General features: G+C 42.9%; 1 protein-coding gene across 2 annotated transcripts in view; it reads left to right on the top strand.

The window, feature by feature from the left end:
* The window catches only part of lgr6 (leucine-rich repeat containing G protein-coupled receptor 6), a 272,548-nt gene that overhangs the window by 145,805 nt on the left and 110,794 nt on the right, over positions 1-15,949 (top strand). For both annotated transcript variants that reach the window (XM_078546677.1, XM_078546678.1), the window contains one exon: positions 10,002-10,073. In XM_078546677.1, the coding sequence (XP_078402803.1) occupies positions 10,002-10,073 (72 nt within the window). The remainder of the gene's footprint in view (positions 1-10,001; positions 10,074-15,949) is intronic.

Here is a 15,949-nt window from a genome sequence, read left to right as displayed (position 1 = left end):
ACAGTATCTCCTGTTTCTAAGCACATTGCGACACCTTGACATTATCAACTCCATGGCCAGAATCTTCAGGTCAGCAAGCTGGGGTGGAGCCTGCTCACCGACATGTAAAATGACGCGCAGTGTCATCCCACGCGTCATTCAGGTCTTGAGTTTGGCGGGCGCGTGCTGGAGTCGCCGCAGCTCTGTGCCTCAGGGGGATTTCTGTGCTCTTTTGGGTGCATGCGCAGGCCCCGACTCAGCCTACTCCCTCTGCCCACACTGGGAGCGCTCAGCGCTTCCAGATGCGCATCACTAAGGCCCACCCACATAAAATGGCTGCACGCAGCCAATCGCGGGTGGCAATCAGCTGAGCACCCTCCCACGCCCGCTCCCACTCAACCCCCCCCCTCAACCACCGACGGGGAGAAAAGTACCCCCCATGTGATAGCTTATTTTGAATTATAGTGGACGAAGCTGGAGAAATTCAAAATGCAGCTCTTAGCACTCCAATCTGTTTCTGCACTGGGTCTGTGAAGATTGGGAATTTAGGAAAAGGAATAGGCCATGTAACCCTCCGAGCCTGTTCTGCCATTCGATGAGATCTGTGGCCCAGCTCCATATAGCTATCTTTACCCTAGAATTACCTGCCCGCTGGCTGTTTTAGGATCTCGACTTGGCTGCATATTTTTCAAAAGGATAATTCAAGGCACTTTAAGTGAGCATGGTCTTAGCAATTGCAGTCATTATGAAAAATACCAATTGCTCCATTTCAGAGGACTTCCTTTAAGGACAATTAACTGCTTCACAACAACCTGTTCCCTCAATTGCTAACATTCATTCATGTGAATCCAAAACTCTTCAAAGATTAAGCTTGGTAGAAAGTGCACCCATTAAGCTCAGGAGTGAAGAATACCCTCTTGGATAAGATATAGGAGGGTGACTGGCACCTCTGAAATTGTAGCCCATCACAGGAAGGAGAAACAATTTGACTGGCAAAAAATAGCAACTTCTAAGCAGCTACTTTTTTCCGCTGGACCCTTGACTGTAGCAATTTGCATAAGGAGTTTGTCTTTTTTTCACTCCAGTACATGTTTTAATGGTAAACAGAGTTAAGATAGGCAAAGAAAACAAACTACTGTACGGTTAAGAAGGCAATAAAAATGCAAAGAAACAAAAGGAAAAGGAAAAGATGAAAGAATGATTCGAAGAAAATAGCTTTCAGATCCTGAAATCTAGAAGCTTCCAGCTCTTTGATCAAGAGACCTTTAAAATGGATAGAGAATAAAAGACTTTTTTAACCTGCTTTCTGTGCATGAACAGATTCGGTTACTGTACATTAGCTAATAGCACAGAGTGACTTTTCAAACTTAAGCCACAACTGATAAAGACGTATTCACTTCAGAAAAACAATTACAGAACCATTTAAGTAGGAGAGCCAAAGATAGGTCCAGCAAACTTAAATCTCTTTTTCTATCCCAGAGGGAGTGTGCCCAGGATAAATGCAGCTTTCCCATAACTCACTTCTGTTGTTAGCTAAGTAAACCTTCACTCATTTCCATAGTACTTAGTCATAAGGCAATCCTTTTGGTTCTTTTGATCAGCAGATGTTCCCAGAGGAGACAGAAAAACAGCTGTATAATGAGTATATTTTAAATTTAAAAAAAAATTCTCATAGCTCTTGAGAGAAAGGGTGTTTAATACACTTTAAATCATTAGGTACCATAGAACTGTACATGTGGTCTTGCAGAATATTCCATCTGCCATGATTGTAACTTCGGAAATAAAACTTAATTTATGATAGAATAAATCCAAGCTCTAAAATCTAGACTGGCAAGTTACCTATATTTTTTAATCCTTTTTCCAAAGTAATGTGGCACATCTCTGATGGTTTCATTGTATCTGGCAACAATCAAGATACATTCTTCACTTCTTTAAACATTTGTTGTTAATATAAAAACTAAAGCGTGTTTCAGTTTGATTCATTACTATTGACTCAGTACAATAAGTTAGCTCTCCAGAACTTTTTTTTCGGAAATTCTGTATTGACGCAGCAAACATTTATCATTTTAATCACCGCTTCGAGTAGTTCAGGCAATTTGACATAAGATTGCTTTTTAGAGATTTAAGGAAAAGGATATTTTCAGTCTATATTGGAATCTTCAGTGCAATATTTATAATAACTTTTGATGAATTTCTAATCTTCCATCATATCCTGCTTTCTGTTTTGTGAGAGACAAACTGTTAAATCCTTTACTGAGAACTTTTGAATTGTTTTCTTTTATAAGTATTTGTGGCTTCATTGTCCAACTTGTTACTTTGTATGACAACAGCAACAACATGCATTTAAAAAGCACCTTTAACACAGTATAACATTCGAACATACTTCACAGGAATATATCAAAGGACATTTGACACTGAACCACAAATGGAGATTTATGGACAGATGATCAACAGCTTGATTAGGTAGAGATTTTAAGGAGCCTCTTAAAGGAGGAACGAAACTTTGAGAATCGGAGAGATTTAGGAAGAGAATTTCAGAGATCAGGGCTCAACAATTGATGCCATGGCCACCAATGGCGGAGCAATTAAAATTGGCGATATGCAAGAGGCAACACAGATAGCCTCAGAGGGTTGTATGGCTGGAAAGGCTACAGAGGTACAGAGGGGTGAGGCCACAGAGGGTTTTGACAACAAGGATGAACATTTTTTTAAGTTTTGAAGCAGAACTTACAGGGCAGAATTTTACGTCCTGCGGGCGGGCAGGTGTGTGCCCGAGCCATCGAGTGTAAAATAGCGCGTGATGACGTCAGTATCGTCACGCACTCGCATGATATTTCGGTCTGCGGGCGCGCGCAAAAATTGGCAGCACGCCCATCGCCAATTAAGAGGCCTATTAAGCCCATTAATCAATTAATTAACCACTATTTTCCACTGCCCATCCAACGTTACGGTTTGGGGGTGGGGCGGGCAGATTGGCCAGGCGGCCTTTGGATTTTTGAGGAAACTTCATCGAAGGGCGGGTTGAGGTTTCCAATAATAATTTTTTAAAATAATAACGTTTGGGCAGAATTTTTATCATCCACATTCTTAGGTGAGTGACCTTTATGGGTGGAAATTTTTTCCAGTATTTTAAAATCTTTATTTAAGGGTTTAAAATTCTTCAGCTCCCTGAGGCGGCTCTCTGCCTTCAGGGAGCTTTCATTGCGTGCTCTACTGCGCCCGTGCTGACTTCAGCGCTCACCTTCCTCCCGCCCCTCACCCCGGCAGTGCTGAGCCTTTCAGCACGCGTTTCACGCGCCGTTAATTGGCCAGCCAGCATGAAAGCGCAGTCGGCGGCCGATCGCGGGCAGTGAGCCGTTTCCCGGGGCCCGCCCATCAACGACCCGACAAACCTACCCATAGAGTGAGAGGGTAAGGAAGACTGTAGTTGTTAATTTATTTTAAATATCCAACAAGTTGTTAGTCATATGTGGATGTTATTTAACCACATGCAGTTTGCTAAATAATTGTTCAGCCAAGAAAGAAAAGTCTAAACGTTTAGAAATGGATAGCAAAAGTACTGATCCTAACCACTGATTTTAGTAAACCCAATAGCTCTGGTATATTCAGACGCTCTGTGTGTAAGTAACTTAAACCCTACCAATGTGACTTCAAAACCAAACACGATAGTGTCAGGAAACCTGAGTTAAATTACTGTGGCCTCAATTGCCAGGCAGGAAATCAACTTATTGGAGCTATTTTATGTTGAAAGCAAGATCTGTGTTAAAATTAATGTTGCGGAATACCAGTAATCCATAGCAGTACTGGTGGTGAGTATTTATTAGATTTAACAACACCCTGCACTCGTGTAACACCTTTATTTAGTCAAATCACCCGAAGGCGCTTCAGGAATTCAGAAAAGAAATGCTGAGCCAAAGAAGGAGGCATTGAGGTGATATATAGGAGGACCTGAAAGGAGGACAGGGAGCTCGAAAAGTGAAGGAATTTAGAACATAAGAAATATTAGTAAGCCACATAACCCATCGAGCCTGCTCCACTGTAAAATAAGTTCATTGCTGAACATTTACATCAACTCCAATTTCCTGTGCTATCTCCACATCCCTTGACTCCCTTAGTTTCCAATGATTCCCTTAGTACCTCACAGAATCACAGAACTGTTACAGCAGAAGGAGGCCATTCAGCCCACTGTGTCTGCACCGGCTCTCGGACTGAGCATTTCACCTAGTGCCATTCTCCTGCCTTCTCCCCGTAACTCTGCATATTTTTTTTTCAAATAATCATCCAATCCCCTCTTGAATGCCTACATTGAATCTGCTTCCACTACACTGCCAGGCAGTGCATTCCAGACCCACTCACTGTGTACAAAAGTTTTTTCTCATATCGCTTTTGCTTCTTTTATCAATTACCTTAAATCTGTCCCCCCTGGTTCTTAATCCTTCTGCCAATGGGAACAGTTACTCCCTATCTAAACACAGACTTGCAACAAATTCAGTGAATTCAGAGGAAATAATTCAGAAAGCTGTTAATTGGGAGGTGGGCGAGCCCCAAACCTTAACATTGCATGGGCAGAGAAAAAAACCGGTTAATTAATTGATTTTAATGGGCTTAATAGGCCTCTTAATTGCCGACGGGCATGCTGCAAATTTTTGAGCGCGCCCGCAGACCGAAATATCACGCGAGTGCATGACGATACTGACGTCATCACGCGCTATTTTACATCCGATGGCTCGGGCGCACACCTGCCCGCCCGCAGGACGTAAAATTCTGCCCTATAAGTTCTGCTTCAAAACTTAAAAAATGTTGTCAAAACCCTCTGTGGCCTCACCCCTCTGTATCTCTGTAACCTTTCCAGCCATACAACCATACAACTAAGATAAAGATTGAAGTCACTGAGAATCAAGAGCTTCTCGGCACAAAAGCTGAGGAAGGAAAGGAGAGAGAATAATTGAACGCGAAACAAGGCCAATTAATGGTCAACCAGCGTGAAAGGCGCACTGAGAAGTTCAGCGCTGCCGGGTTGGGAGCGGGAGGAGGGCGAACGCTGAAGTCAGCGCAGGTGCAGGGGAGTGCACAATGAAAGCTCCCTGAAGACAGGGAGCTGCCTCAAGGAGCTGAAATATTTTAAACCAATGAATAAAGTTTTTAAAATTCTGGAAAAAATGTCCACACAGTGGATTCACTCACCTTAACAAGTAGATTTGCCGATGGATGAGGTTTCCTCAAAAATCCTCAAAAAGCCTGGCCGATTCGCCCACCCGCCAACTGTAATGTTGGACGGGCAGTAAAAAATACAGGTAAATTAATTGTTTAATGGCCTTAATAGGCCTCTTAATTGTCGGCAGGTATGCTGCTGACTCTTGCGTGCGCCCGCCGACCGAAATATCACGTGAGTGTGCGATGATGTTGGGACGCTTGCCCGATGTCGTCATGCGCTATTTCACACTTGGGCACACGCCGAGCAGAAAATCCTGCCCATTGGATAGGGCTGGGTGCGATGAACAATGGTGATTTTAAAGGTGAGGCAAGGGGATAGGATAGATGTGGTGTTTGAGGAAGAGTGTGCCTGAAAAATAAGGGGAGAGACGAAGGGGTGATTTGTCGATATGTACTTCAGATCGCTACAATAGCTTGACTGGTGCAGGTGATAGAAAGATGGGGAAATATATACGAGGGGAAAAGCGTTGCCAACACATAAACTAGTTAATGCAATGGTTTAAATGCAATCATTGACAATAAAATGCGGATAGCAAGCGCCTTGTTTGTGAATGAACAAACATTGTGAGGGAAATACGGAGATGAGCAGAGATTCTTGATCTGCTGGCAGAGTCCAAAGAGGCTTTGGTGGGGTGAGCTGGATTGGAAGCAAATTGGGAATGTTAGCCCCAGCTGGTGTGAGAGAAAGAACAACTGGAGAATAGAACAGTTGTGTTGCTGCTCATAAAGGAGCAGTGACACAGGGCTGAATGGGCTTTCTGTAGAATAGAGAGAGGAAGATAGAGAGGAAGAGGTTGTAGATGTATTCAAGCTTGGGATGGTGACAGGAGAGTAGGAAGGCCTAGGAATAGTGATGGGTTGGAATTGGTAGGGGCGTGGAGCAAAGTACCCCAGAGAAAAGGAAGAAAAATTGCTTAACAACGTGACCAGAAGGTCATGGCATAGGAGGAAAGTGTCAAAGAGGGGCTAAGAGAGAGTAAAAAAAGGCTGTATAAGTAATGGGTCACATCCAGAATGACAACCAAAAGACGAATAGACTTAGAAGGAATTCAGTTTATAAGGGCATGGCATCATGAGAGAAATGTCCTAGTCACAAACAGAGAACAGGAAGGATGATCTGAAAGATTACAAAGTTAAAGCCTGAGGTCCTGTGGTGAAATGAGATTGACTTGTTGACATTCATAATGTTAAGATCCTATTCAGCTCATGATAGATCGATTCTATAAAACTACATCAAATGGTCGCTTGAAGGTAATGTTCAAAGCACACTTTCCACGCCACACAGGCACCAGGTTTATGTATAGTTTCAACGTATTTCCTGTTTAGTCCATGTTGACAAAACTCGTGTTTAAATAATAAAAGTAATGTATATCCTACATTGGGCATTGAGCTTCTTTCTGCTTCTTTGATATGCAGTAACTCTATAATTATTTGTCGAGTTCAAAGGAAATGATGTCTTAATACGTTCTAACCTTTGAAAGCAGCTAATTCGTTGTAATTATGTAATCTCTGCAAAATCTGAGATGGCTGAACGAAGATTAGCCCTAAGGGAAATAAACATATCCCAGTAATTTCTATGGGTGTTCTCTCAATCTCCTAACGCAACTTCGGCAGAAGCTAGTCAGAATCCCCAGAGGAAGCGATGGAATGAAAATCAGACCTTTCTATAATGGGTGGGCAATCCTCTCAGCCAGATTACCACTCATGCATTGAAGCTGCAAGATTTACCCATTTGTTTTAAAATAGCTTGTTATTGTCTAGTTTTCTTTCTGTATATCTCCCCTCCAGAATACGGTGCAGGATATTGCTCAATCAGTGGTGGTTGTCCTCATTTTAAGTAGCTTTATTTTGTCTATGAGCTTAGACAGTGTTTAAGACAGGCCTTTTGACTTTGAGGACAATCACTGTTGAGTCAAGTCTTGTTCTGTATTATTATTATTAACCAGGAGCAGGAACCCGACCCAACTTTGTTCCTCTTTCCACTTAACCTGGAGGCCAAGTTTAGTATTTCTCTACCACTTCCTTGGCTAAGGCCAGCTAACTTGGTGCAGACTTAAATTTTAAGCCTCTCTGATCTGTATGGCTCCATATCACTCCACATGGTAAACCAACTAAGCCACAGGATAAGCCACTCTGAAGGCTTTCCTCAGGAGCTTTATATCGACTTCAAGTCTTTGGAGAAGCTCGTCCAAGATCGCTGCACCTGGCGCAACCAAATAGAAACTGGCACGGCCTCCTTCGAAAGCAAGCACATATCAGAGGTAGAGAGAAAATGTAAGGAGAGGAAATCCCAAACAAGCAACTCATCCAAAAAGCAGTTGTCTGCGGTATCCTGCCCTATATGCAGTGGAAACATCCGGGCGCAAGTCAGCCTTAGCAGTCACCTGCCTACATTGGAAGCCTACCAAACATCCCAGATGATGGACATGGTCGTCCTTGCCTCAAAACAGAGAAAGAGGGAAAACCACTTTTCTAGATCTTATAATAGCTCAGATTTTGCAGTTGTAATGACAACAAAACGGTCAGTGTTCGTCATCATTGCCTTGTGAAACAGCCAGCAACTTCTGGGGCTGAATTTTAAAAGCAGGTTGAGGTCGGGATCCGAGGCACAATTGACTGCCGGCTGGGTGTCACAATCCCAACCTCAAGGCATTTTTGGAAAGGCTCGGCTGGGGTTGGGACGGCCATGCATCTGTAAACAAACAATTACAGTCAATTATATGGCCTTGTTCCCATGTCGACTGGGATATTCAGGCACATAGTGGGTTTACATCAGGAAAGGGGGTAGGGTTTGGGGTGCACTACATTACCCCCCCCCCCCCCCACCTCAGTAATAGTTGCCGTGGTTGCCTCTCCACAATCACAGCTAAGTAGCTGTGGCATTTCTAAATATTAAAAATGCTGAGCTTTGCTTCTGAGGGTGCCTCCATGTTGCAGCGCCCTCTCTCTCTCCATCATTAATTGGCAGTTCCCACCTCAGCTGGTGGGAATACAGATGTGTTATTGTCGGAGGGCCTCCCTTTGGCACCCCCCCCGGCCTTGGGAGTTAGGAGCCTTAACTGGACAGCAAGCCTGCTCCCTGCTATTAATTGACCTGACCCTTTAAAAATCTGGATCTGCGTATCTGGACCACGCTGCACAGGGTCACAAGATTAGGAGCAGGAGTAGGCCATTTGGGCCCTCAAGCTGACTCCACTATTCGATCAGATTATGACTGACCTGCTTGTGACCTCAACCCCACTTTCCTCTATGCCCCCAAATAACCCTTTTCTTTTTGCAGGTCCCAGAACTAGCTCCAAGTTCAGGTTCCCAAAACCAGATTAAAAATCCAGCCCCTGATATCTGCAGTTAGACTCAGACCCAGAAGTTGCTATCAGTTCTGTTCCACAGTGTGCACTGCTGAAGACCTTGCAGACAGCAATCTTTAGTCGTTACTGTACTGACAAGAACTTCCCATTTTTACACTGAACTATCGCTGTTCAACACCAGGAAAAAGTAGCACTTTGTTCACGAGGTGTTACTGGTTGTTTTTTTAAGTTTTTCACAGTGTACTAGATCATAACAATGCTGAACAATTGTTCTGGATTTAGAAAAGGAACTCTACATTTGTGGGATGTCGAATTTCTCTATTATGATCAAAATTCCATCGTTTTTTTAATATAATAAATTAAGTTTGTTTATGTTAGTTCAGTTTCTAATGTGCATGACCTTTAAAAAAGGATGGACAACCAATGCATTTTACTTCCTAATAATAGAGATAAAAGCAAAGAACTGCAGAGGCTGGAAATCCAAAATAAAAACAAAAACAAAAATACCTGGAAAACCTCAGCAGGTCTGGCAGCATCGGTGGAGAGGAGCACACCTTCTCTATTTTTAATTAGTTCTGTTGAAGAGTCATGCGGACTCGAAACGTCAGCTGTGCTCCTCTCCACCAATGCTGCCAGACCTGCTGAGTTTTTCCAGGTATTTTTGTTTTTGTTTTCATTTTACTTCCTAGTTTGCTGTGTGTGAGAATCCTTAAATGCGATTGGCTGTTGACACTGCGTCATGGCATCACTGTTGCTGGATGCTGAAAATCCCCTTATTTTGGTGTCAGATTCAAATTAACCTCTGGAAAGGTGAAATCTGTGCCACAGAGATGGCCAGGGCTTTGTGAGCATCTTTCTTCCAGATCAGCAAAAAATGCCATTGATCACCAAACCTGGCCCAATGTTTTATTCTAATGTCCTATAAGCTTCAAATTGAGTGTAACTGTATTTACTGAAGAAATTGGGCCTCATTGCACAATATTAATTTCAATGCCAAAGAAAATAGATCAAAAGATTTTGGAAGCAATGTTAGGAACCATCTAGAGCAGTCATTGCATCCATTACATATCTAAATGAGAGACCTAACAATTGTTTGCAGTGCAGACTGGACCTGTTCTGTTGAGGATTCTTCAGTAGCTGTTATAGCCTAAGCTGTGGCCACCACCAAAAGGTTAATATAAAAAACAATCATTTTTAAAACAACACTCCTGTGAAGTGAGGAGGACCAGGAGTGCTTTTCTTCTGGGACTTACCTTCCAACCAATGCTGGCAAGACAAGAAGCCCGAAATTCATCTTTTCAGTATGTGTGAGCTGCCAGGTACTAATATGCTAATAATGTATGGAGATGAAAGACCCAATTTTCGACCTCCCAGTTAGCCAATTTTGGTATTTTGGCTTGATATTTCAATTGAAAAAGTAGTTTGAGTGAAACCTTGCATAAGGAACATTTTGTCTTGTTTTGTATATCAAAGTAATGAAATTATCTCTCCTTTCAATAGAATGCTACAAAATAATCAATTGAAGAATCTCCCAAGTGAAGCATTATGGGATCTTCCGAACCTCCAATCACTGTAAGTTATCAAGAATTGCAACTAATAATTACAGGTTAGAATTGCTGTGTTTTGAAACCTCTGTTTTAGAAGCGTCACTGTACCTGTTAAATCTCAGCCCTTTGAAAATGACATATTCATTTTGGTTCAAAACTGTGACCTATTTTGATGGGTGTCACTGTTGAACATAAATACACTTCCATGTATTTTTAAAAATTTATTTGTTCACAAGATATGGGCGCCACTGGCTAGGTCAGCATTTATTGCCCACCCCTAACTGCCCTTGAGAAGGTGGTGGTGAGCTGCCTTCTTGAACCACTGCAGTCCCTATGGTACAGATACACCCAAGGTGCTGTTAGGAAGGGAGTTCCAGGATTTTGATCCAGCGACAGTGAGGGAATGGTGATATAGTTCCAAGTCAGGGTAGTGTGTGATTTGGAGGTGAGCTTGCAGGTGGTGGTGTTCCCATGCATCTGCTGCCATTGTCCTTCTCGGTGATAGAGGTCATGGCTTGGAAGGTGCTATCGAAGGAGCCTTGGTGAGTTGCTGCAGTGCATCTTGTTGGTGGAGCACACTGCTGCTACTGTGCATCTGTGGTGGAGGGAGTGAATGTTTAAGTTGGTGGTTGGGGTGCCAATCAAACGGGCTACTTTTTCTGGATGGTGTCGTGCTTCTTAAGCGTTGTTGGAGCTGCACTCATCCAGGCAAGTGGAGAGCAACACCCCTGACGTGTGCCTTGGACAGGCATTAGGGAGTCAGGCGGTGAGTTACTCACTGAAGAATTCCTAGCCTCTGATGTGTTATTGTAGCCAAAGTATTTATATAGCTGGTCCAGTTCAGTTTCTAGTCAATGGTAACCCTTCGGGTGTTGATAATGGGGAAATTAACAATGGTAATGTTACTGAATGTCAAGGGGAGATGGTTAGATTTTCTTTTGTTGAACATGGTCATTTCCTGGCGCTTGTGTGGCACAAATGTTATTTCCCACTTACCAGCCCAAGTCTGACTGTTGTCCAGGTCTTGCTGCATATGGACACAGACTGCTTCAGTATCAAAGGAATTGCAAACATTGTACAGCAATCAGCAAACGTCTCCACTTTTGACCTTATGATGAAGGGAAGGTCATTGATGATGCAGTTGAAGGTGGTTGGACTGGACATTTTCTGGAGGAACTCCTGCAGCAATGTTCTGGGACTGAGATGATTGACCTCCAACAACCACAATCATCTTCCTTTGTGCTAGGTATGATTCCAACCAGTGGAGAGTTTTCCCCCTGATTCCCATTGACTCCAGTTTTAATAGGGCTCTGGTGTTCCGCTGTCAAACACTGCCTTAATGTCAAGGACAGTCACTCTCACCTCACCTCTTGAATTCAGCTCTTTTGTCCATGTTTGGACTAAGGCTGTAATGAGGTCAGGAGCTAAGTGGCCTGGCAGAACCCAAACTGAGCATCAGTGAGCAGGTTATTGCTGAACAAGTGCCGCTTGATAGCACTGTTGATGACCCCTTCCATCACTCTACTGATAATTGAGAGTAGACTCATGGGCCGGTAATTGGTTGGGTTGGATTTGTCCTGCTATTTGTGGGCAGAGCATACCTGGGCAATTTTCCAACTTGCTGGGTAGATGCCAGTGTTGTAGCTGTATTGGAACAGCTTAGCTTAGGGCGTGGCATGTTTAGGAGGACAAATCTTTAGTACTATTGCTGGAATATTGTCAGGGCCCATAGCCTTTGCAGTATCCAGCGCCTTCAGCCATTTCTTGACATCACATGGAATGAATCGAATTGGCTAAAGGTTGGCATCTGTGATGCTGGGGTTCTCAGGAGGAGGCCGAGATGGATCATCTACTAGGCATTTCTAGCTGAAGATTGTTCTAAATGCTTCAGCCTTATCTTTTACACTGATGTGCTGAGCTCCACCATCATTGCGGATGGGGATATTTGTGGAGCCTCCTCCTCCAGTGAGTGATTTAATTGTCTACCACCGTTCACAACTTGATCTGGCAGGACTACAGAGCTAAGACCTGATCCATTGGTTATGGAATCATTTATCTCTATCTGCTGCTCATGCTGTTTGGCATATAAGTAGTCCTATGTTATAACCTCACTAGGTTGACACCTCATTTTTAGGTATGTCTGGTGCTGCTACTGGCATGCCCCCTAGCAATCTCCATTGAACCAGGGTTGATCCCTTGGTTTGATGGTAATAGTAGAAAGGGGGATTTGCTGGGCCATGAGGTTGCAGATTGTGGTTGAATACAATTCTGCTGCTGCTAATGGCTTACACGGTTGCCAGTTTTGAGTTGCTAGATCTGTTTGAAGTCTAGCTGATTTAGCACAGTAGTAGTGCCACACAGCACGATGGAGGGTATCCTCAATGTGAAGGTGGGACTTTGTCTCCACAAGGAGTGTGGTGGTCACTCCTGGTCACGAACAGATGCATCTGGGATAGGTAGATTGGTGAGGATGAGGTCAAGTAGGCTTTTCCCTCTTGTTGGTTCCCTCACCACCTGCCTCAGACCCAGTCTAGCAGCTATGTCCTGTAGGATTCGGCCAGCTCAGTCAGTAATGGTGCCACCGAGCCACTCTTGATGGACCTTAATGTCCCCCATCCACAGTACATCCTGTGCCCTTACTTCCTCCAAGTGGTGTTCAACATGGAAGAGTACTGATTCATCAACTGAGAGGGGGAGAGGGGATAGGTATGCAGTAGGTGGCAATCAGCAGGAGGTTTCCTTGCCCATGTTTGACCTGATGCCATCAGACTTCATGGAGTTGAGAGTCAATGTTGCGGACTCCCAGGACAACTCCCTCCCGAATGTGCCCTCCGTGCCACAATCTCAGGTGGGTCTGTCCTGCCAGAGGGACAGGTCATGCCCAGGGATGGTGATAGTGGTGTCTGGGATATTTTCTTTATTGTATGATTCTGTGAGTATGACTATGTCCAGCTGTTGCTTGACTTGTCTGTGGGGCAGCCCTCCTAATTTTGGCACAAGCCCCCAGATGTTAGTAAGGAGGACTTTGCAGGGTCGACAGAACTGTGTTAGCCGTTCTCATTTCCAGTGCCTAGGTTGATGACAGGTGGTCCATCTGGTTTCATTCCTTTTTGTAGCCTTTGAGAGGCCATTTTAGGGGCAGTTAAGAATCAACTGCATTGCTCTGGCTCTGGAATCACACGTAGGCCAGAACAGATAGGCACGGCAGTTTTCCTTCCTTAAAGGGCATAAGTGAACCAAGCGGACCATTATTACATGGTCACCATTAGACTAGCTTTTAATTCCAGATTGATTAATTGAATTGACATTCCACCAGCTGCTGTGGTGTGATTTGTACTCGTGTCCTCAGAAAACCCCTGGTCCTCTGGATTGCTCATCTGGCGACATTACCAATACACCACTGTCTCCCCCAAATAAACTTTCAATTTGCTTTGTGCTTTGAGACCATAAGTCTCTGAAACTGAACTGGAATGGCTGAACAGGACTAGCATTATAAATGCTGTGACTACAAGAGCAGGTCAGAGGCTAGGAATCGTGCAATGAGTAACTCACCCCCTGACTCCCCAAATCCTGTCCATCATCTACAAGGCACAAGTCAAGAGTGTGATGGAATCATCCCCACTTGCCTGAATGAGTGCAGCTCCCTTAACACTCAAGACTTGAAACCATCCAGGATAAAGCAGCCCACTTGATTGGCATTATATCCACAAGCATTCACTCTCTCCACCACCGACGCACAGTAGCAGCAGTGTGTACCATCTACAAGGTGCACTGCAGGAATTCACAAGGCTCTTTAGATAGCACCTTCCAAACCCACGACCACTACCACCTAGGAGGACAAGGGCAGCAGATATATGGGAACACCACCACCTGCAAGTTCCCCTCCAAGCCACTCACCATCCTGACTTGGAAGTATATTGCCGTTCCTTTACTGTCGTTGGATCAAAATCCTGGAACTCCCTTCCTAACAGCACTATGGGTGTACCTACACCACATGAACTGCAGCGGTTCAAGAAGGCAGCTCACCACCACCTTCTCAAAGGCAACTAGGGATGGGCAATGTGGCTGGCCCAGCCAGCGAAGCCCACATCCCGTGAATGGATAAAAAAAAATACGCCTGGGATGTGACAAGCATTCCATACTATTGATAAATTTGTACTTTTGTACTGCATAAAACTGAATCCACACATTTATATAAGTCACATTTTAAGACTATAATGAGATATGAAAATGCACTGAGTATTGCCTTTCATATAGAAAGCAGAATGAATTAATTGCAGGTGGACAACAAAACTAACCAACAGTGCACAAATATTTAACACTCCAGGCATTACATTTTCATGGCTTTAAATGTTCAACATAACATAATCTTCAAAATGCAATTAGAGCAATGCATCAGGGGATGCTGTGTATACAGAAACATAAACTATCTTTAATTCCTAGGCAATTTAGCCCAGCCAGTTACAAGGACCCTTAATTGACCAATTAACCCATTTGCAAAAAACTGCCACCATTTCACAGCCATCTTCTTTTTAATATATTCTATTTACTTCTGGCATGGCAATTCTAGCATCTTGAACCCCTGCTGCTATTATCGGGCTTACATACACATGTGTTCCATTTTACAAAAATAACCTTCTGTGCAAACAAATGGGGTTGTAACATGAGGGGACCAGATATTAGTATGACCAATTATTCTTTTTTTGTACCTGTAGTTCACTAGTTTAATTTGCAGAAACAGAGAATAAGGATAAAGAGGTGCTATTTCAATCAACCTACAATTAGAGAAAACTTTGCAGGTAACAGTAGACTGTAGCCTGACAGGAAGGCAGGATAACATTCACATGCTCAATAAACAAATATTGCCTTCAATACATTTGATACCATTCAAGGACATTGCTTCCAAAATCAGATAAGAATGAATGTAAAAACTGGGCTGTAGATAACAATACCCACATCAAGCAATGAACTACAATAAACTTTGTTGTGTCTCCTAACTCCTTGTTTTTAATGCAATTGTGATGGATCCTGGTTATCTTTTCATTCTTATAAAAAACAGTAATACCTTTGTGTTCAAAGTAAAGTTTTTTTACTCATATCTTGAGAGGTTAGTGAATCTATTTTGAAGTTTCTGTGTTCAGCCTTTAAGAACATATTTGGTCATAAAACCCTCAGAGCCAATTGAGGTAAATGCTACTGTGGCATTTAAGCATGATTGTTTTGGCAGGAAACACCTGATTCTGGATTTGGGCTCCTCAAATCTTTGTCAAGCCTACCCCACCAAAACAAAACCCAACTTTGTCTTGAAAATAGCCTGGTTTAGACTACAAATAAGTTGATGTTGTTCATTTCTTTTCAAGACTTTAAAATGACTAATTGCACAAAATTCCCTGAAGCAAAATGCACATTTTTTCACTTTTAATTAAAATTCTACAGACAACAAAACAAATGATTAGGTCATATACATGGGATTAAGGCAGAAATTAAAATATTATAAACAAAATTTTAAAACATATTTGAAGAATTTACTTTTTATCATAATGGAGAAATTTGACTTTCCATAAACAGAAGCGTAGTTTTTCAGGGCCAATGAGGCTGTACATTAGTAATTATGGACTTAGTATGCTATTAAATAATAAGGTGTAACTTTTTTCAAGGGTTTTTACAGCAAGGCTAATTGGGTAAAAGTACAAGTTTTCACCAGTTCAGTGATTTCTACTTGTTTGCAATCTGGAGGAACTTTAACCCCGTGGGGAAGCATGGAATCACTGTCAGTAACTTCTGAGTTTTCGTGTTTGATCACAAATGTGCAGACTCCAGAAGATGCCGCCAGTTTAAGAGAAATAATGACAATAATTGCTGACAGTTGTACTCACCATCATTACTACCACAAAATGCATG

Source organism: Cetorhinus maximus, chromosome 8 (genome assembly GCF_964194155.1).
Source record: "Cetorhinus maximus chromosome 8, sCetMax3.hap1.1, whole genome shotgun sequence".
NCBI lineage: Eukaryota > Metazoa > Chordata > Chondrichthyes > Lamniformes > Cetorhinidae > Cetorhinus > Cetorhinus maximus.
This window is presented reverse-complemented; position numbering and strand designations above follow the sequence as displayed.